The sequence below is a fragment of the Gymnogyps californianus genome, chromosome 17 (assembly GCF_018139145.2).
Source record: "Gymnogyps californianus isolate 813 chromosome 17, ASM1813914v2, whole genome shotgun sequence".
NCBI classification, from domain to species: domain Eukaryota; kingdom Metazoa; phylum Chordata; class Aves; order Accipitriformes; family Cathartidae; genus Gymnogyps; species Gymnogyps californianus.
In genome coordinates this window covers 7,731,442-7,751,652 of record NC_059487.1, presented here as the reverse complement: position 1 = coordinate 7,751,652, position 20,211 = coordinate 7,731,442, and the positions used below count along the sequence as shown (strand labels likewise).

Here is a 20,211-nt window from a genome sequence, read left to right as displayed (position 1 = left end):
AGCAGGTTGAGAATCCAGGTCCGAAAAAACAATGTAGGGTCTGTGTGCCTCATTAATTAATCTCCTTTTTTATTGGTGCCTGTCCTGTAAAGTGTGAATGGCTGAGAAGTGTCAGAGAGCCGTGGCTAAGCAGAAACAGAGGTGTGCCCCTTGTAGTGCTGGAAGTCAGACAGAGCGACATGCTCACTGTCTTCCTACCAAAATACCAGAAGCGAAGGCATTCCATAAGCTCTAAGTTTGGTTCAGTGACATGCCATCTTATCAGGTTGTAGGCTGCTGCCAATCCCAACAGGCAAAAGGAAAAAAGAAAAAGCTGAGTGTGCATCAGCTGAGATACGCATTGCTCAGGAATAGTTCAACTTCTAAAAGCCTTTTATTTTCAAGCTGTAACAAAGCTGCTTTGTACCATAAATACAAAGAAATGACCCTCTTCCCCTCTCTGTCTCAGGTGGGTAAGAAAAGTTCCTTTCTTCCTTGTTCACAGCACTCCCCAGGCCTCACTCCTTTGTGTGGGAGGCAAGTTAGAAACCACTAACAAGAACAGAGAGGAAAGCCCTCTACCCTTCTGTGCATGGGTCATGTAGTTTATCACAGCAGATTCTGTCCTCACTGGCTTCCCTTCAGTCTCACCTGTGGGTATTTGCATCTCTCTCTGCTGATGCCTGTGGAAGGTAAAATTCCCTGCTCTCAGTTCAGAAGTGCCCTTTAGCCAATAGTTGCTAAAACAGTGGAGACTTGAGGTAGAAATCCCATGTAGTGTGCTTTGCTAAACCCTTCCCACTGAATCAAATATGCTGTGGGTATGTTCAGCGCAAATGCAAGTAGGTCCCAACTTCCAGTAGCCAGAGTTATGCTTTGAAGGCTGATATTCGGATCGCTGTCCATTTGTATCTGGTCTGGAGCTTTTTATTGATTTGCCTGTTAAAGCCAAAGGTGTGCAGAGCTGAGGGAAGGGGAAACCTGGCCTAGATGAAAAGTTCCAGCGTCGTTTTGTCTGTTTTTAACCAAATGAAATACAGTGAACAGGATAACGTGTCCCAGGCGCTGTCTGGCAATTTCCATTTCCCTTCCCCATGTATTGAGTCTGTTGAACTTGTCCATAACCCTAGCTCATAGCTCTGACATGCCTCGGCTCCAGCAGCATGAATGTCCTTTTGTCATTCTTTGCAGTCCTTTTTGCTGACATACATCTTGATGTGCATCAGGCATGCTGCCTCCGAAGTTAAAACAGCTGCATCTTAGAGAGAGGGGAAACCTTCAAAGAAAAACCAAACAGACCCTCGCTGCAGTCTATTGGTAGTAACAGATAATGAAGTCTAAAAGTTTCAACAGAGGGAAGACATTTATTGCCAGGCAAAGCCCAACAACATTGTAGGAAATGTCTTTTGTGTTGCCCTGAATGCAGCCCTGAGTCTAAGAACTGTGGTGGTGATTTGGTAAATGTTTACATTCTTTCAGTCTTAAAGGTAATCAGCTGCACTGTGTTGATGGGAACCTAGAGGATATAAGAGAGTGAAATCAAACTGTATCAAGCCGTTTGAACATAATCTTTTTTATCTCTGCAGGCATTTCTTCACCGGCTCCGCCAGAATGCTGTGGACAAAGCTGAGAAGTACATAACAGAGGAGAATGTTAAGGTATTTCTTCTATCTTCCTCATTTTCTTGGTAGGGAAAATGATACGTAATGAAAGGCTAGATTCAGGGATATGAATATCAAATATCCTCATGTCATATTGATGCTTATTATTAAACTGGTTCCCTAAGGAAAAGAGTTGTATCTGTCAATCTGTTTGCCCATTCGTATAGCTGTCATCTCCCAGCAATTTTCCATCCCACCAGCTAATTTCAGTAAAATTTGACAACAGTGTTGTCAGAGATAATAACTTTTGGCAAGATTTGTGAAATGGTGGGTAGAGGACAGAGAGGCCTCTTCAGTGAATTTGAGAGGAAAGGCAGGGAATGCACAGCCCTTGTCTACTTTGCTTGACAGTATTCAGTTAGCCAATTTGCATCTGCTGTCTTTTACAAACCTAAAATTGATAGGGCTTATGAGAAGGAGGCAGGAATATTCCTTTGTGTTCTAGTGGGAAGGAATTTGGGTTCTTGTGGAGGTCTAAGTAACATGAGACCCTTGCATGAGGAGGTTCCTGAATGAATTTTGCACTGGAAAGAGATAAGGGACATAGAACACAGAGCTGTGAGGTGCTAGCTTCTCTAGTGCCTGTGGTCACAGGAGACCTTGTTGTTTGTTATTTTTATAAATACAAGCAACACTTTCTTGTAGTAATTTGGCAGAGCAGTTTTTTTGCCATTAGAGGCTTACTTATTGGGCTTGCGTTTGATCCTGTAGCTCCTAATCAGCAGAAACTTTGCTCTTTACACTTGTGGGAGCAGGGCACAGCAATAATAGGTATATCGCACCAGCCAGCGCTACTGCAGCTGGCATGTGTTTCCCCAAGGCTGGTTCCTTCATTTCACATACTAGTATTATCTGAATGTATAGAGATCCTAGCAGGGCTCTAGCCCCCATTTTTGCTATTCATTCTACAGGCTAGCAATACTGTAGTATTGACAGACTGGCATCAGAAGGGGCTGGTAGCAAGATGGCTTGGCAGCTTTGTGGAGCTAAGCCTCTTGCTGTCTTCAAATTTGGAAGTCCCCGCTCCCCAAACACTCACCATCTAGAGTCTGAAGTAAGTTTAGGGGTGGCTGAAGAAAAAGTAGACTAATGATTGGTGACAATAGATCTCGTGTGCAGAGAAGTGTGCAAAAAGTAAGTCCTGCATGAGAAAGAAACCTACACAACTATTTGCCAATTTGATGAACAGCTGCAGATGTTGATGAAAGTTGTTATTCTATCATTATTCATATATCATCAAAATGAATATTAATTATGACTGCCACATAATCAGATGCAGTGCCCACAAAGCCTGTGCAGAAGAATCCGTATTTTCTCTGCTGATTTAAATGTATTTGTATTTGAAGTTTCATCACACTCCTCTGGGGAAGTACCGCTTCATTTTTGTGTCATTCTTGAAGTGCCTGGGGGGTCTTTTTGAGGCCACTGTGAGACCTCATTTATTCTTATTATTACAATACCCAGCTTTCAATAACAGAGCTTCTCTTCAGTAATAAAAGGCCTACACCTATTGCTGGTGAAATAGAATCACAAAGGCACAGTTTTCCTCATCAGAGTCAATATTATCTCCCCCTCCCCCCCACCCTTCTCCCCCTCCCCCAAATAATTTCATTGTCTTTCCTGCAGTTGAAAGATATTTGTTCTTTCTTTCCCTCTCCTTTCTCCCTCCTTGATGGTAGAAGCCGGACAAGCAAGGTGGTGTTGAGGCTTCTGATAACTCTGCCTGCTAATATTATGTATCTTGAGTCACCAGAGGGCTGTGAGGTGACTGGCAGCAGCAAAGATGGTAGCAGAGACTGTATAAATGGTTTGGCAGCTTATGTAAGGAGAAGCCTATCTTTCCCCTCTTTCTTCATGCTGCAGAATTGTCCAGAGGAAAATAGGTATTCTGGCACTCACTCACCTCAGAGCAAAAGGAGAAAAGTGCTTTTTAGGATAATTTGAGTTATTACTCCCAGTATTATTTTTGCAGGTTTCTCCTACAGCTGGCACTAAGCACTGGAGATTTCAGTAATCTTTGGCCACTGTATCCCCTTCCAGAAAGGCCACATTGAGTCCTGTGCCAGGCCCAGATTTTACAAGTACTTCAGTGACTAACAGCTGCAGCAACATCATAAAAAAAAGTTTTTAGTTTATTCGCTGCCTCATGTGGGAATAACTCTATAGATACGTTAGTATTATGCTACATTCACAGCAGGGCACTGATGTAATTTTACTGATACAGTAGATTGAAGGCAGTACAACTTGAGGGCGTATGCAAGCTGCCAGACATAGATCCTTGCGTGAGGTTTATAAATGATAACTGTGTATTAGATATAGAAGCACATGCAGTCAAGGTCTCTCTGCTGCCTTGATTTTTCAAGTGACTCTTCTTATCTGCTAATTCTGCTGCAAGCAGAGCTCTACCGACCACCACGGAATTCATTAGATTACACAGATATTCCTTGGATCAAAAAATACCCCCCGAAGACTGCTGTTGAAGGATAAAATCATCCCTGACAGATGTTTTCCTCTTCCTTGTTAATCCCCTTTTGGCACAGCTTCTGGCAAAGCCATGCAGACAGAGGCTACCGTGTCATCACATCAGTTTCAGCCATGTGACAAAACCATCGTATGCTCTGCTTGAATTAGCATGGGAAGTTTTCTGGAAGCAATCAAATGGTCCTAGCTCCCTGTCCTTTATTTTGGTTCAGAGCCCATCAGTGCAAATGCAGTGTGTTAGAATCTTTTAGTTTATTCAGAGCTAGAAAGGAGCTATGAGGCACAAGTATGCATTAATGATGGTGCATACTACCATATCTTAGTATTCCTGAAGTGAGAGGGGAGCAAAGACAAGGCAGATGCAACAGGCTCTGCTCTGCACATGCAGGCAGCTTGCAGGAGGAGTTTGAGAGAAATACTCTGCCCATCCTTGAATAACAGAAGATACAGAGTTCAACCTGGGTACAGGCAGAGATGAAGGCTACTTGAATTCCTGATCTTGTCTACCCCTGCAACACCAGAGAGAAACTGGTTTTAAACCAGGAATTGAGGCTTCATTCCTGTCTTTAATGATTAGACTTAATTTACAGATTATTGTTTTTCTGAATTACTGCCACATCACCAGCCACCAGGCTGAATCAGTGTCACATCTGGTGAATAAATTGCACTGTATGATGTTGAAAAGCTTAGTGTTACAATAAGGTACTTTGGGAGGTGTTGGAAGATGTTAGGCTCGATCACTTCTCACACCAAATGCCAGGAAGATGAAGGCTGGCTCTGTCAGGCTGCATGCTTTGGGGTTCAGAGGAGTGTCACCCACTCACTGTGCAAGACCTGGGAGGCTGCTTCCAATGTGAAAGCTGGTTTGACTGCACTGCAGATCTTCTCTTTGCAAGTGGCATAGTTAAAGCAAAGTGATAGAAAATGTTGTCTGCAATATGTATGTCACTGCAGACTCCGGGATTTACTCTGCCCATTCAGGCTTTCCTGCAATGGCTGTCAATACTGATGGCTCTGTCACCATGCATCAGGACTTCTCCCCCTGTGTAGGCAGCATTCCATCTCCTATATGTGTATTCACACTTTCTTCTCATATTTTGTATGAAAATGATTAAGACTTATAAAGCTTATGCGTTTATAGCAGCTTTCACCCTGGCAGTTTATTCCCCTTAGCACATGTATATTCAAATCACTAGGGATCATTTACTGTGAGATTGCACAATTACCTTTTAGTACACATCTAAACAAGGGGCCTCTATCCCATTACATACGCCTTTTAGAACCACTGAGATCAGTGAAAGGGAACTCGAAAATGCTGCTCTTGTGGTTTGCAAGCATTTTACACTATTCTGTACTCGTGCCAGTGAAATTCTAGATCCTACGTGGCAGAGATTTGGTCTCTTATTTACAGGTACATCTTTGTGTGTCGTAGCTTCAAGTCCCTTTCTTCCAGAAGGTGATTTCTAATGCACGGAAAGGAAAGGCAAATGACTTCCTGCTTCTATCTCCTGCAAAGTGAGTTTGGCCCTTGTGATTCCATTCACCTAGTTGGTCTCATAGGAATTCTTCTCTAGACTTGAAAGAGGGTGCTCACGTTGCTCACATTCATCATGCTCAGGTATCTGAAAAGATAACCTTCATTTACAGCAGGTACTTCAGTAGCAATAAAGATTTCTGTACGGGGCCAGGACAGGGGCAAATACAGTGTAATTCATTCTGTCTGTGCTTTAGATCCTATCACGGCAAGTCTAGAGCCACAATATTTTGGTGCTACTACTTTAACAAAACACTCTCAGATGTATTAACAGCTAGCAATGTTTTTCTCTTTATATTTCAGATCTTATTTTCTAACATCGAAGACATTCTTGGTGTTCACAAGGAGTTCCTGGCTGCCCTGGAATTTTGTTTACAACCAGAACCTCAGTCTCAGCATGAACTGGGAAATGTTTTCTTAAAATTTGTAAGTACAATCACTTAACGCTATCTGAAAATGCAGTTTCCTGTCATAAGCTCCCATGCCCCAGCCCTAATCTCTAAGGCTTGTGGCAATACTATGACAATGCGTGTCTTGTATGAAAGTTGTAGGTAGGGTGGGAAAAAACTTGTGAATGAGGTTAGAACAATGGAAACCACATCAAACTCAGCTAAATAAAGAGGTATTTTTAGAAACTCTTCCTTTTCCCATTGAATATTTTTTTCCTTTTTTTCTTACCCAGCTGATCACTTTTTATTGCTGAGAATTTGTCTGCTTTCGTTCCAAATGTTTCAAAAAAGCAGCACAATTTCAAGTAAATGAATAGTTTTTGTATTTTAAAATTAAAAAAAAATGAAACCCACAAAGATCAAAGTTAAAAACAAAGGACAATACATCATTTACAGAACTTAGTGTCTGTCCATACATTTATCCTTCAGTAAATGAAAGGTAGTGTGAGATGGCTTTTCTTGCTGAAGTGCAGCACAAGTTACAACACGCAGCCTTTTACCATGGAATAAACAAGTACCTGCATTCTGTAGCTCAAAAGTAAATAAAATTTGGCTTTTGGACTCATAATGCTAGCTCAAGAATGCCAGAGGTACAAAATGCGAAGTAGTCCTATGATACAAATTCACTCTGCCGGTTCCAGGTTGTTTAGAACATTTTGACAAGTTACTTTTGTGTCATCTGACTTTATGCCTAATAGCTGTATTATTTGTTCTCCTGCTACATCCATAATATGATCATGTGTGCCAACCTGATCCAGTCAGATTGGTACTGCTAGGTGATCCAGGAAAGCACAGACCCATACTAAGGATCATGCAGTTGCAGCTTATGACCCTACCATTGCTTCTCTTATTGTAATTTTTCTCTTATACTGTGAAATTCTTCCTGTGGTAGATTTTTGTTTTGTTTTGTTTTTAACTTGGCCCGATTTTCAATTATGTATGTGTGCCATCCTCTGACTAATATGTATGTGGAACATACTGTATATGCAAGATCAGTTATTATATATACCTAGTTACAAGCTGGACTCATTTAAATGCAAAGTTACCTAATTTATATGTATAATAATTTGAAGTTGCACATTTTTTTCACTTGGAGCAGCCCTCCTGAGATGTTTGAAAATTAGAAAGCACGTGTATAATAGCCATTTCTTCAAATTCTTATTAACTGCTTTAAGCCACAGGCCAACTTCCTATCAAAATATGTTCTATTACGCTTTCATAATCAAAATTCATGTTTTCACAGTTCATCAGGTTTGAGTGGGCGGCAATTATACAGCCATTCATTACTTATAGAGCTTTACCAACTACCCCACCTTATTTAATTTTTATTTATGCTGTGACAATTATTAAAATAGTGTTGGAAAGTGTTATATTGAGACCATGCCCAAAAATTGTATCAGATGTGAGGACTGACTGTCAGCTGCTGAAAAACATACTGGTGAACTTAAAGCCTTGAATACCCACTAGAATCATTGCCTACCAACAAGATGTGCTGTACTAATATATTAGTATTCATTAGCGAGGGTTTCAAAACTAGAGGGCTTTTGAGTGATGCTGTCAGATTGTCTGCTGTGTTTCAGAGTGGCACTGAATAACCAGAAATGTTAACATCCTGTCATTTGACTGAATTCAAGCCTGGTATATGTAGTTATTGGTAGTGTTTTCTTGTATATGAACATATAATTTTGTAACTTTATTACTGCTAAATTTAATAATTATGTAATGTTCCTTATTTATCAAACATGCAACAATACAGGAGTCATGAAACTGTAATGCATAGGGATGAGTGCTGGTGAGAATTTGTCTTCTGATAGAGGCAGTTTGACTGAGATCAGCTTACGTTGCTGTCTGTGGAGTCCATTGCGAATAATGTGTACATCAACTGTTTCATGATCCCCTGGGGAAGAAGCAGCTTATGCAGAAGGAAGTAAAACATATATTTGATTTAGAATATATAGAAAAAGGTGGTCTCATCCATAATTACCTTCAGGAAATGTAGGAATACCATTAGGAGCATTGTGGTACCTCAAGTCTGAGTAAGGAACAGTCAACAGAAGATTATCAAGAGAGAAGGAAATAATCTGTCCTTGCATGCAGATTGTGCCTAGGTTTTAGAAGACAAGCTTCACTGTGGGTATTTGGGAGTGAGGGAGGTGTGATTTGTGCCCTGTCACAGTAAAGGCTTCCATAGTGAGTCTCCAGCAAGTGACAGGGAGATGCCAGTGGCAACTGTGGTTCAGAGTGAGTCTTCGGTTCCTTTCTGCTCAGGCTTCCATTTCCCTAATTGGGGCTGTTCTGATGAAGCAGAGGCATTCATAAAAAACCCTGTGCCTCAGAAACAGTACTCCTGAAGGTGTTTCCATGGTGCTGAAACTGTTGTTTTTTTAAAATGGTGTACAGTATTTTGCCACCACAAGAAGCCCTTGCAGCACACTTGAGGCTTCCTGGAGAAAAAGCCAGCAGTTCTCTTCCAGTGATGCACTCCTGCAACATGGCTGAAGAGCTTTTTTCAGAGTGCATGTTGTTAGCCAGTTTACCCAGGGAAAACATGGGTAACATATTTCTTTGGTCTTTCATTTTGGGTAAGGTTCTCTTGTTGCAATGCGCTTAGAAGAAGTGCTAGGAAGAACACCCTCAGTGCTGCTTTTTCATTGTCATCAGGTCACGGTGTATCCTCAGGGGAGTTTGCATTGAGGAAGTGACTTAAGGCCTATGAATCTTGAATGTATCAGTGTATCTTCTATCATGATCACCTGGCAAGGTCATTCTTAGTCCTGATTATGAACCCAGTCCTTGTCAGCAGCCAGATGTTAGCACAGGTGCTTTTCTTCAGAAACTCAATGCTAAAAATGCTCATGAATTTGGTGAATAGCTTGAGAATTCCTGAAGCACTGTTTTTTCCAGACACTGCATTTCTTAGTGGTGCATGTTTTCTGTAAGTTTCCTTGTATCATATATCCTTGATAGAGATCCCCAGATTCCCCATGTGGAGTTCCACCAGACCGCAGTGCTTGGGTCCTGTTCATGAGATATATGTATGCTAAATTTCCTCTGATCTACATAGGCCTGACTCTTTTCCTGGTTTACCTTGGCTTAGAAGAGTCTCACTCAACAACAGGCCACTGATCTTCAGAAACAGGACACTGCTTTTAGTTGATATGAGCCTCTAGGATCAGAGTTGATCCATTTATAATAATGCTAGAACATTCTCCCCTGGATCTCCAGTTCAGAAGGATTCCGATCTTGAGTAACAGCTGAAGCAAGCAAGCAAGCAGATTTTGCAAGGGTTCCAAAAGAGCAGTCATTGCACATTGACTTTTTGAAGTATTTTAACAGGTGATGAAATGCACTTGCTCTGATAGTCTGGTGTGAAAAATTGGTTTACTTCGGAAGACAGACATTGTTTACCCTAGTGTACTCCATTTAATCAGATGATCATGAGAAGTTCATTGTCTGATGCTAGGTGCTAGAATTTCTTCTGGAGCTGTAGTTCAGTATGACCATAACAGACAGTAAAGAACATACTTAAACATGCATTCAAAACTGATCTGCAGCCTTAAACAAAATGGAATGTAGAACAAGTCTTTAACATCAAAGAGAGCATATACACTGAACTTGGAATAATCACTCCTCATCAGCATAGGCTCTTTTGTGCAGGTCATGGAAACGTATGAGTGTCTGCAGAGCAGAAGGGCAGAGAATTGATGGATGCTTCATTTCTGATATTGCCATATTGCTAGAGGTTTGGTGATGTAACAGCTAGAAACTTGTTTGAGGGAAACATGTTTTCTTCTCATTTTTAGGAGCAATGTTGCATGAGTGATCAGTTTTGCTGTCTAAGTCATTAGGGATCTTGTTTTGTTGAGAATTATATCTTCTGTTTTGTTTAGGTTTTTCATGTTGACAAAATTGGTTTCAGCCTGCTTTGAAACAAGAAAATGCCGTGCCTTGTTAAAAATACGTCCAAATAAAATTGTTACAATTTTCCAAATGTCTTGTTTGCTTTTTCTAGTCAAAACTATTTTCAAATTTGCACTAATTTGCGGACAGTTCTAATGGACCCAAAATAACATATTTGGAGAATAAACTGTTAGTTAAAGTTTATTTTAACCAGACTAAGAACAGTGTAGGCTTATTTCTGTCACCAAAATCAGAAGGTCTAGCTGTGTATCCAGCAGATTTGCTGAGTAAGAAGGTGGCATTTTTATGTGGTCACATCTCTGACCATAATTGCACTTTAATATAGAGTAACTGCAGGTTCAGAATTCCTGGGCTAACATCTGTAATTACGTAACTGATAATTTCCTCACCAGGGGATGGGAGAGTCCAGGACTGAATGTCACCCAGAGAGGAAATTAAACACTTCAGACACTGAGTAATTTAAAGCATAGTTCTCATATTTGTGGGTCTCATGCATGAAGGACAGCTGGAAAAGACTTGATGAAAGCACTCTGGTGTGTGTATAATTATTGTACTGACTTGAGCTTTAGCAAAGGGATTTTGTCATGATCTAAATATAACCTCCCAAAACTCCAGGCACTCAAAGCTGCAGTCAGAAACCTGAGCAATGACATTTTGTGTGCATTGATGTAACGGATGCTGTTGTGTTAATGGTTACTATTTTTAGTTTCAAGCATGCTGCTTGTGTGCATCCAGGGAGTTGAGGAGAGGTGAGAGGAGGAAATGCAGGAGAAACTGATATATCTGTCTTCTCATTCTGTAACTCTCCAGTTTTTATGGTTGAAAACGATCCTATGCCTCTGAACTGCCTCTTTTCTATCATGCTATGGACCCAGCCCTGCCTTTTCCTGCATCTGGTGGTCAGAAGCCTTTGTTTCTTTTCAGCTTCCCAGTATTAAACTCCAGTACTAATATGAACAGCTGTAGATGAAGGATAAAAGTCTCGAACATCTGCATTCCAGCTCTTTGCACCATACTCTTGGTTGTTGCTGTTTTATTTGCTTTGTACCATTGTCGTTGTGTTTGGACATACATCTATTTATTCTCAATTCTTCCTTTGGAAGTACAAGGAGGGAAAAAAACTTCATCAGATTAGTGATAAACCAAACCCAAAAACATTTTACAGTCTCTGAGCATGTACATCTAGCCATTGAGCATCTGACCAGAATGTGAAATTCTCCTAAACTAATATTAACACAATTTCTTTTCCATGTGACAATAGTGAAGGGAATGCCCAGTGAGTGCAGCTGTATTCCCATGGATTCATGTTACTTAACTCCTTCAGTTGGCAGTAGTTTTTGTTTGGAACACTATGAGCTGTCTTAAAAGTAGCCAGATTGCTGCAGATATCTTCAGCTACCACAGGAAGCTCTGCATCTCTGAAGAGTGCTAGAAGTCCAATCAAAACTGAAAAAAAAATTAACCTCCTAGTTCTGGGGAGATGAAAAGGTTCAGATAGAATGTTTTCAGGCCAGGATCCTAAATAGAAAATCAATGATGTGAATGCCACAACAAACTCTGGAGGGCATTGTCTACGTGGCATGGTGCCCTGAGATGCCAGCTCTGGAAGGCCTTGCATATTACCCCTGGCAGAGTGCCACGCTAATGCATCTAAATTACTTTTGATACGCAAAGTAGCTTGTCTGAGTACCTCAGCATGGCACTGCATTGTGGCATAGAAGCGGGAAAGAAACTACTATTGTGAGAAGCACCCAAAAAATGATGGGTCTTTTTGGCCTCTGAATCATTTAACCTGACTAAAGCCTAAAACAGTCTCTTGACCTCACTTTTATTCCAGTGAATGCAATACTGGAATCTCGTAACATAGCTGCTGAAGTTCAGCCCTTCCCAACAGCCTTGAAACGATCAACTCACTCCTTGCGTGATCTGCTCAGGCATGGAAATAGTTGTTACTGCTTCTTTTGTGAATCATTTCAGTGTTTCCAGATATCTGATGTTTGCAATGGCTTCAGCACCTCTGATCATTTTAGTTAGAAGAAGTTGCACTGTCTTTGATTCTGGAGATCAGTAAAGCAGAACTTGGTGCTGCCAGCTGACCCTTGTTTCTTAACAGGGGATTTCATTCCACTGCATGTGCTGGTGGGTGTGACACGTTCCAGTGCAAGTACCTCTATCTAGTTGTGAAGCTACCTTTCCCTTCCTTTAATTTCTGTAATATATTGGTTATTTTGTGTGTATTTGATGAAATTCTTCCATTAAGGGAAACTGTTATGGACAGCTGACCCACTGTTTAGTGTTGCATCGAAACAGTGAAGTCGTCTGCTTGTTTCAGAACACAAAGTGAACCAGCCAACTCACTGGGGCATCCCCCTCAGCCTTCAAAGGCAGGGGATTTCCAGCTGGTTGCTTTGTGTTATAGTTCCCCTCCAGATCTCTGAGCTTCTTCCAGGCCTTGGTTCTTCCGAGCCACCTCTGTTCCTTCCTCCTGCAGGAGTGGTCAGCACAGCTCAGAAATGTCAGCCTCCTTGCTCCTGGCTTTACTCTGCTCCTGGCTGCTCTGCTGGAATATCCTGACACACATGCAAGTATCCCTGAGATAGCAAAATCCATTCTTTCAGCAAAGAATATATTATTTCAGTGATGAATTAAGAGGAAAAGTGCTGGAAGTCTGTGCTCAGAAAGCTGATGTTAGCTTACAGCAGAGTAAGTTAGGAATTAGTGGAACACCTCTATACATTATTCACATTAGAGGAGTATCATGCGCTTCATGTAAACTGCAACCCTAATGCCACTCTGAGTGCACACCCCTTTGTAAAGAATTTGGTATCAGACTGTGACAAAATAGTCACTCCAGTTTTGTCTGAGTCAATAAGTTACTACGTTTTTCCTTGCAGAAAGACAAATTCTTTGTGTACGAGGAGTACTGTAGCAACCACGAGAAAGCACTCAGACTGCTGATGGAATTGAACAAGATCCCAACAGTGAGAACATTCCTCCTGGTAAGCACCTTCTCTAGCACTCTTGACTTAATGATCTGACTTTGCTCTGTACTCATAATAACCCTTTGGTATCCCGGGAATGCCGGGCATTTTGCAGACATTACCCATTCCAGGTATGCAGCACTCAGGATGGATAGGTATTGAAATCACTGATGAGTTCAGGCACAGAACTAAGCACAGCTCTGGTATGAGTGATTTCAGTGGAAACAGGGAAGATTTTTTTTTTTTTTTTTTTTTTTTTTAAAAAGAAGCAACAGAAAATTTGACCAAAGATTGTGAAAGGAGTAATGCAATAAGTCAGCAGCAGGGCTGTGACTAGTTCCCAGTGGATCTGATTCCCTGCTCAGTTCTCTGACCAGTTCACCATCTGCAGACGCACCAGAAAAATGTGGCCTGCTTCTGACACCCTTTCCCCCATGAGTCCAGTTGTGGGCAAGAAATGTAGTCTGGATGAATTGTTTTGACTGCGTCATTGCTGCTTGTATCAAAATGACCTAACTCCCCATCCAACCCATGGTGTACTAGTATCTATGTTGGGAGGGACTGTGGCATACAGCCTTCAAATGCCTCTATAGAAGCTGGGCTGGGAGGAGAAACAACCAATAGACAGTGCTTTCTGCCCAACATTCCTTACTTTTCTTTCTTTTCTTGGATGTTTCTCCTCCTAGCCTTCACCCCAATTCTGCTTGATTTTTGGATGTCTTGTTTTCTGGCCACGGATGTGTGGCATTTGGAATGGGGTTGGCACGTAGGTGAGGGACTAATTCAACACATTAGCTTTTTTTCTTAGTAAATGCTATGAAGTAAAAGAAAGGCTGTCTTTCTGCTCTTCTTTCTGCTCTTCTTTCTGCTCTTCTTTCTGCTCTTCTTTCTGCTCTTCTTTCTGCTCTTCTTTTTTCCTTTCTGCCAAAGGTCTGCTCTTTCCCAATATAGTACAGCAAAAGAAAACTTCTGCATAAATGTCTGTCACAAGCAGGGCCAGAACATTCTTTTAGCCACAAAATATAGGCCTCGGAGGGAGCAGCAGGGGCAAGCGCCTATGCTATTGGGTAGTCAGAATCTCTTTGTCATGTCTGACTTTTTAATGAACCATGTTAAACCATTAGTTTGAGTCACCAAATGACCCTTTTCTTGTTTGTGAGTTCCTCTGGGTGCTTCTGTTGAGGGAAACTAATGAGAAAGAGGAGGAAAAAAAAGTGCATGTAAACACCATCCTTCCCAACATTCAGGGTGTTCTCTGCTTCCACTGGATTGGCAAAAGCCTCCTGTCTGTGTTACTGGCAGCAGCTGGCAAACTGATTACGAGGCACATAAAAGATGTCACACTGTCTGCTGTGGCTTGCTACAGCACCTGAATCCAAGAGACTCTTAAAATAGCAGTAAATATGGGAGGAGAGGCAACACTGAAGTGTCTGCTTTGCTGTGGCTGCTGTAATTTCTTTCAGGCCTCCCTTCTCCACTGCCTCCTCAAGCCAATGCTATAATGCCACCATGCAGAGAAAGCTGCGTTAAAATACAAAGCTTTGCTTGTGAGAATAGATTTGGCCTGATTGCCCCCTCACAGCTGCTGAAATATAGAATGTGGGAATGTGTTTGAAAAATCAGTAAGTGTTAAAGGGCAGTTTTGAGCCCAGAGCTAGAGAGAGGGCTGAAAGAAGAGATAGGAAGGACTGAATCACTCGAGACTTGGAAAATTGGACAGGGAGTGTTGTGAGCTGGTAGCCAACGCCACAGATCTAGAATAGCCTGGGGAAGGGTTATTTTACAGACAATTGTCTGTAAAAATACCAGTTAGGACTAATGAGATTTATGTATGATGTCTGTGAACATTCCTTGAAGAGGAGGATTGTTGAACTACAGCCAAAAACCTACTAAATTTCAGAGTGTGTCTGAGCCACAGCACACATTTCACAGGGGAAAACGTTATCAGTGGTGCCCCAAAGCAAGCACATCTTGGCTGAACTGAATTTAAACTTCAGCTTCTGTTGACAGGACAGGTTTGCAACTGGGGTGATTTTTGGAGCAAAGTTGTCCAGATTCATGGTCGAACACAGAAATGTAGACTAGTTTATCAGAAATAGGTTTGCAGTCCATCTGAGTCCACTACCTGTCTCTGGCAGTAGCCAATAACAGAATCTTCAGGGAAATGTATAAAAAGCTTACAGTAGGTCAGTATTTGTGTATCACACAGAGATTACAGATTACTGTGACAAAATAAGGACAGGTCAAGGACTAGATTTTTTTTTCAATGCTATACCCAATTCTTATACTACTCTTCCATGTCAATCCTGAGAAATTAATTTCTGTAATCTACTGAGAAGTTGAGCATCACTTGTTTTGAGGTAGTGTGCACAAATTTATCTGTGAAATTATTCTCCTGGAATGCAGGGTCCCTGCAAATTTGTATGAACTCATTGTGTGAGTATTGCAATGAGTTCTGTTCCTCAACCTAAAATCTATTTGGACTTGGATTTCTTTGGTGTATTGGTCCAATACTTGTCCCCTTCCTTACTGTGTTTAAACAACACTGGGAAAGTAGTAATTTTTCTAGGCAGAGAAATGCCCTTCACCTTCTTTCTGTTTGGAAGTCGCAGAGCTTCACAAAATTAAAGCTGAAACCCTTTTTTTTTTTTTTTTTTTTTTTTAAATGAGCATCAGAATTAATGAAACCTGATTTCCTTAAATGTCATTGCCTCTTGCACCTCCTACCTACAAGGTAGCCTTGCCTGCATGTCCCATAGCTTTTTTTGCTGGGCAAGCAGCAACATGTGCTGTGACTGGTTGAGAGCTACATGTGTGCTGGTTAGCCAGCCAGCGCGCCCATGCTGTTTGTCCAGCTGTGCTTAGACATAATGTTTTGCCAGAGAATTGGTGGATGTGATGCAGATGACTCATTTATTTCAATTGCACTTCAATTTCCTTCAGACATAAGGATTGGTCTAGAGTTATATGATTACTAGTTAGTAGGCTTTATTTTAGCCTTCAAGAATTTTCTGGACCAACAGTGCAAACTTTGCATAGTGAATGAAGGCAAATGGTTGTATCAGTTGGGAGGTAGGCTGGATTCTTTTAGGTAATGGTGCATCTAGGTTTGCTGATTGTCATCGTATTATGACATTTTTTGAGTCACCAGCTGTATAATATTTCTCTGGGAAGATACCTTTCTACACAGCCACTGTTATCCACAGCAAATTTTCTTTTGCTTGTGCACAAAGAACTTTGCAGGCTTGATGGCTGTATTTCAGTGGTGAATGAAGTCCCATTTCCTGTATCTTAGGTGTGGCAAAGTGCTTTCTGACTGTAATACGTGTTATAGGAATATAAAATCATGTCAAAGAGCATCTGAAAGCTTTATGTCTGAGGTAACATTTGTTTCCTTTTTTGATTATAGGGTTGCATGCTTTTGGGAGGGAGAAAGACGACAGACATTCCACTAGAGGGTTATCTGCTGACTCCAATTCAGAGAATTTGCAAATATCCACTTCTGCTTAAGGTAAACCAAAGAAAGTATTTCTCCAGATGGTTGTTTTATTCTTGGAGTGATTCTGCAGGTTTTTTAGCTCTGACTTTTGTTGTCACTACTATCTTCCTGGTTTGCACTTCTAAAAGTTGGATCCTCTCTGAAGAAAATGGCTTTTTATAGGTACAGTCAAAAAGCTGGCTGATGCTGACAGGCTGCTGCATCTTGTAATGGTGTGGGTAGACCAGAGAGGGTAACTTACTAACTAATGCCTTTTGACTTCAGTTCTCTTCAGATGTTTGCTAAGGCTTGTGAGTGCTCTTTTAGCCACTTCCTGAAAAGCCGTGTTCAGATAGAATTGTATCAGTGTTCTGAGGGACTGGATGGCTCTGGGGACTCTAAATAGGATACAGCTTTCATCACGAGGTCTCTAGTTTGAGTGTGTTCAGGTCAGTAATGATCAAAATCCTGTATCATCTGACAGCTGTTTCGTGGCTTGTTTGAAAACTGTTTGGTCGTCTCAGACGAGTTCCCAATGGACAGGTGTCATTGCAGAAATGACTACTGCAATTGGCACTAATTGGCCCCCTTGCTAGTATTCTTACTGTAGGAGCTAAAGAATAAAAGACCTAAAAAGAGCTAACTTGCCTCTCATCCCTCCGGGTCAGGGCTGGGTCACACGCCTGGTGGGGACAAGGAGAGGGAAAAGGAGAAAGCAGTTTCTGGGAGAGCTTGCATCACCAGTGGCCTTGTAGCTACTCTGTGGCTAACAGCCATCAATCTTCAGTGACATCAGTCTCTTTTGCAATCAGTAAATTACATTTGCTAGAAGAAAATTAATTAATAAAAAATGTAAGAAGAAATTGCCTCATATTTTGAAAGAAAGGTCCTTTCCTGAGTTGTGGCAGAAAGTAAGAATTCTGTGATGAGCTGGTGCTCTTGGTCACCCGCTGACCACATGAATCAACTGTATGTCATGTAAAGCTATTGCAGTGCTGTGTCCATACATTCAGCATGATTAAGGGTTTTCGTAGGTACAAGCTGGTTAGCTCAATACTGATCTGTTGTTCCATTTAAAATTGTTTGTTTCATCTGATAAATGTTGAAATTATTTCTTTCCATCCAATTGGAGCTTTCAGAGCTGAATTTTCAAAATATGCCTTTCCTAAAGGCGGAATCATTCTGTTGTCTACGCAGCTGTGCACAAACCCATCTTACAGCAGACATTCATGCACCATTCCTTATGGACCTAGCTACTGGGATTTATGTGTATACAGCTAGTTTATCAGTCCAGTCAGTCTATCCATGACTCCACTTACAGTTTGAACAAACAAAAGCACATGCAATTTAGGCACATAGAAGGAGAAGCTAATGTGTGAGACTGCTACAAACGTTTCTTCCACAGTATTAATGATAGTCAAGACAGGGCAAGGATGCCTAGATCAGGAAAGCACGTAAGTGGCTCCAGCTTCTGATTTATCTTCAGAGAGGACTGGTTATGTAGAGATAATTAAAAACCTAATGATGCTCCAGTTTAAGTCCACTGTGTTTATTTGGGGTTAGTGTGGAGAGAATTTGGTGCCTGTTCAGTCTGTGGATCTGCGTGATGACTGTGAGCAACATCCATGTGCACAGAAAGGGAGTTCCTTTGGTATCCAATATGGTAAACAGATCAGGGGATGTGGGGACCTTAAAATGTGCATTCCTGACCAAGTATTTTGATAGTGTTTATGTTTTCTTGTTTTCACTCTGTGATGTGTTCTGTGATTGTTATCTAGCTGTGTGTTCAAGACTGAAAATCAGAGATTTTTTTGATTCCTTACAGAGATCCCTTTTCTATTTTCCAAGAAACTTCAACCAGAGGAAATAGTGGCTGAGTTCTTAATTTTGAACTGATCTTTATATTTGTGCTGTTACTAAAAGATGTATGAAGGGAGTCGTTAATGGGTACAGAGCCTGAAGACCAGGTTCCTTCATCTATTTATTCCATGCTGGAGACATCTTAATCCAGCCAGAGGGGTCAATATGTGGTGTACCCTTGCTATGCTTATCTAAAAGTGATGTTTAACCAGTTTTATCCCAATTTTTTCCAAACTTTTTGGACCAAAAGATCACTGTTAGCACTCTGTATTTCTTATATTTTGCTCTGTGTCCTTGATAAGCTTGAAGTAGCTATGAAGCCAATGTAGTTTCGGGTATCAGATCTGACCACTCAGTATATGGAGCACCAGTCATCTCTCAAGCACAGTTTGGGGATCTCAGCTCTAAGCCATGCACATGTCTGTCTTAGAGAACTCCCTACATTTCTTCTGCACCTTGGTGCCTCTTCTTTTTCTCTTTTTAGTGTGACTTTGTTGCTGAATCACCTGTTGCTAATTAGACCTGCTTAATTTCTAAACTTTTTGGAAAACATGATTATGAGTGGTAGACTTCTATCAGTTTGGATAATCTGTAGATTTATCTACTGACAGAAGCTTGACTTGCAAATTAAAATCTCTATTCTGTTTTAAAAGCTCTTCAAAATATTAGAATGGCAGAACCTGCCAATACTACAAATTTTCCTGAAATCTCAGGGCTTTTACTCAAATGCCATGAGGATGCTGGCTACGGAAACACACCTAAAAGAAACGCACACCTTTGATTACAAGGTAGTAGCATCATCGATGCAATGACATTTTGATATTCCTCAGCTTAAATTTTCCTATTCCTCTGTACCATTCTAGGCCAGGTCTTTCAGAAAGTATGAGGTTCTGTATCAGGGATTGGAAGAGCTATGAATGGACCAGTTTATCTTGCTTTTCTTTAAGAATTTGTTTTGCAAGGGGGTAGTAAACAAAAGACTAGAACAAAATAAATATTTCTAAACTGTAATTCAAGTCTTTCCAATTTCAATGGCAACTGAAGTCATTGGGCTCTGGGGATCAAATACTGGCCTGTGGAAATAAACTGGTGGTTTCCACTTTCTCACATGCGTACAGTTGTATATGTCAAAAGGTCTGGTGGCACAAACCTCCCTTCTTTGAAAGCCAAAGCCAAGACCAGGAAGGCTAAGACTGAAACTGTTTCTTGCCTTCAAGCCACAGTGGGGTAGAATAAAGATAAATTTGTTGTCTGACGCCAACACTGTGCCCACCTTCTGGGGTGGGGACTCCGGTGTTTGGCTCTGGTGCGGTTGACCAAGACCCATGCGTACTTGTCGAACAAATAGCCATGAAGGGAGCAAACGGGAGGAGCTGTGACAAGGCATCTCATGATGTTGCATTCCATTTTTCTATGGATTTCCTTTTGTATACAGGCTGATACAAATCACATGCTGTTCACTACTTGAAATTTCCTGGACAGGAAATAAAAGTTTTAAGAAAAAGCTGAGGGGAATTTCGTTTTGGTTAGGCAACAAGTCTGCCTCAGTCAGTGAGATTATGCAATTACTAGAGGTGGTTCAGCTCAGAAAGTACCTGTGATCATTAGAAAGTGTAGGTGATGCTGATTCTCAAAGGTAGTGAATTCATAGTGAATAAATTGTATCCCATTCAAGACTTGTTTGATACTTGCTAGCACGAGATTATCGGAGTGGACACACATGTTTCAGACATGAGAACAGCTAAGGGAAAATACAGGCTGATTCTGTTAGTGCTGACCAGGAAAATGCAACTCTCCAAGCGAGAGGGAAAAAAAAAAAAAAAGTAGATTTAAAAATAACACAACCCTCAAATTAAGTGTTTGCTCT

At 41.1% G+C, this 20,211-nt stretch overlaps 1 protein-coding gene across 1 annotated transcript in view; it reads left to right on the top strand.

Moving 5' to 3' along the window:
* The window catches only part of PREX1 (phosphatidylinositol-3,4,5-trisphosphate dependent Rac exchange factor 1), a 170,850-nt gene that overhangs the window by 68,152 nt on the left and 82,487 nt on the right, over positions 1 to 20,211 (top strand). The window contains exons 2-5 of the mRNA XM_050907593.1: positions 1,566 to 1,637; positions 5,959 to 6,081; positions 12,920 to 13,024; positions 16,416 to 16,517. Coding sequence (XP_050763550.1) covers positions 1,566 to 1,637; positions 5,959 to 6,081; positions 12,920 to 13,024; positions 16,416 to 16,517 — 402 coding nt within the window. The remainder of the gene's footprint in view (positions 1 to 1,565; positions 1,638 to 5,958; positions 6,082 to 12,919; positions 13,025 to 16,415; positions 16,518 to 20,211) is intronic.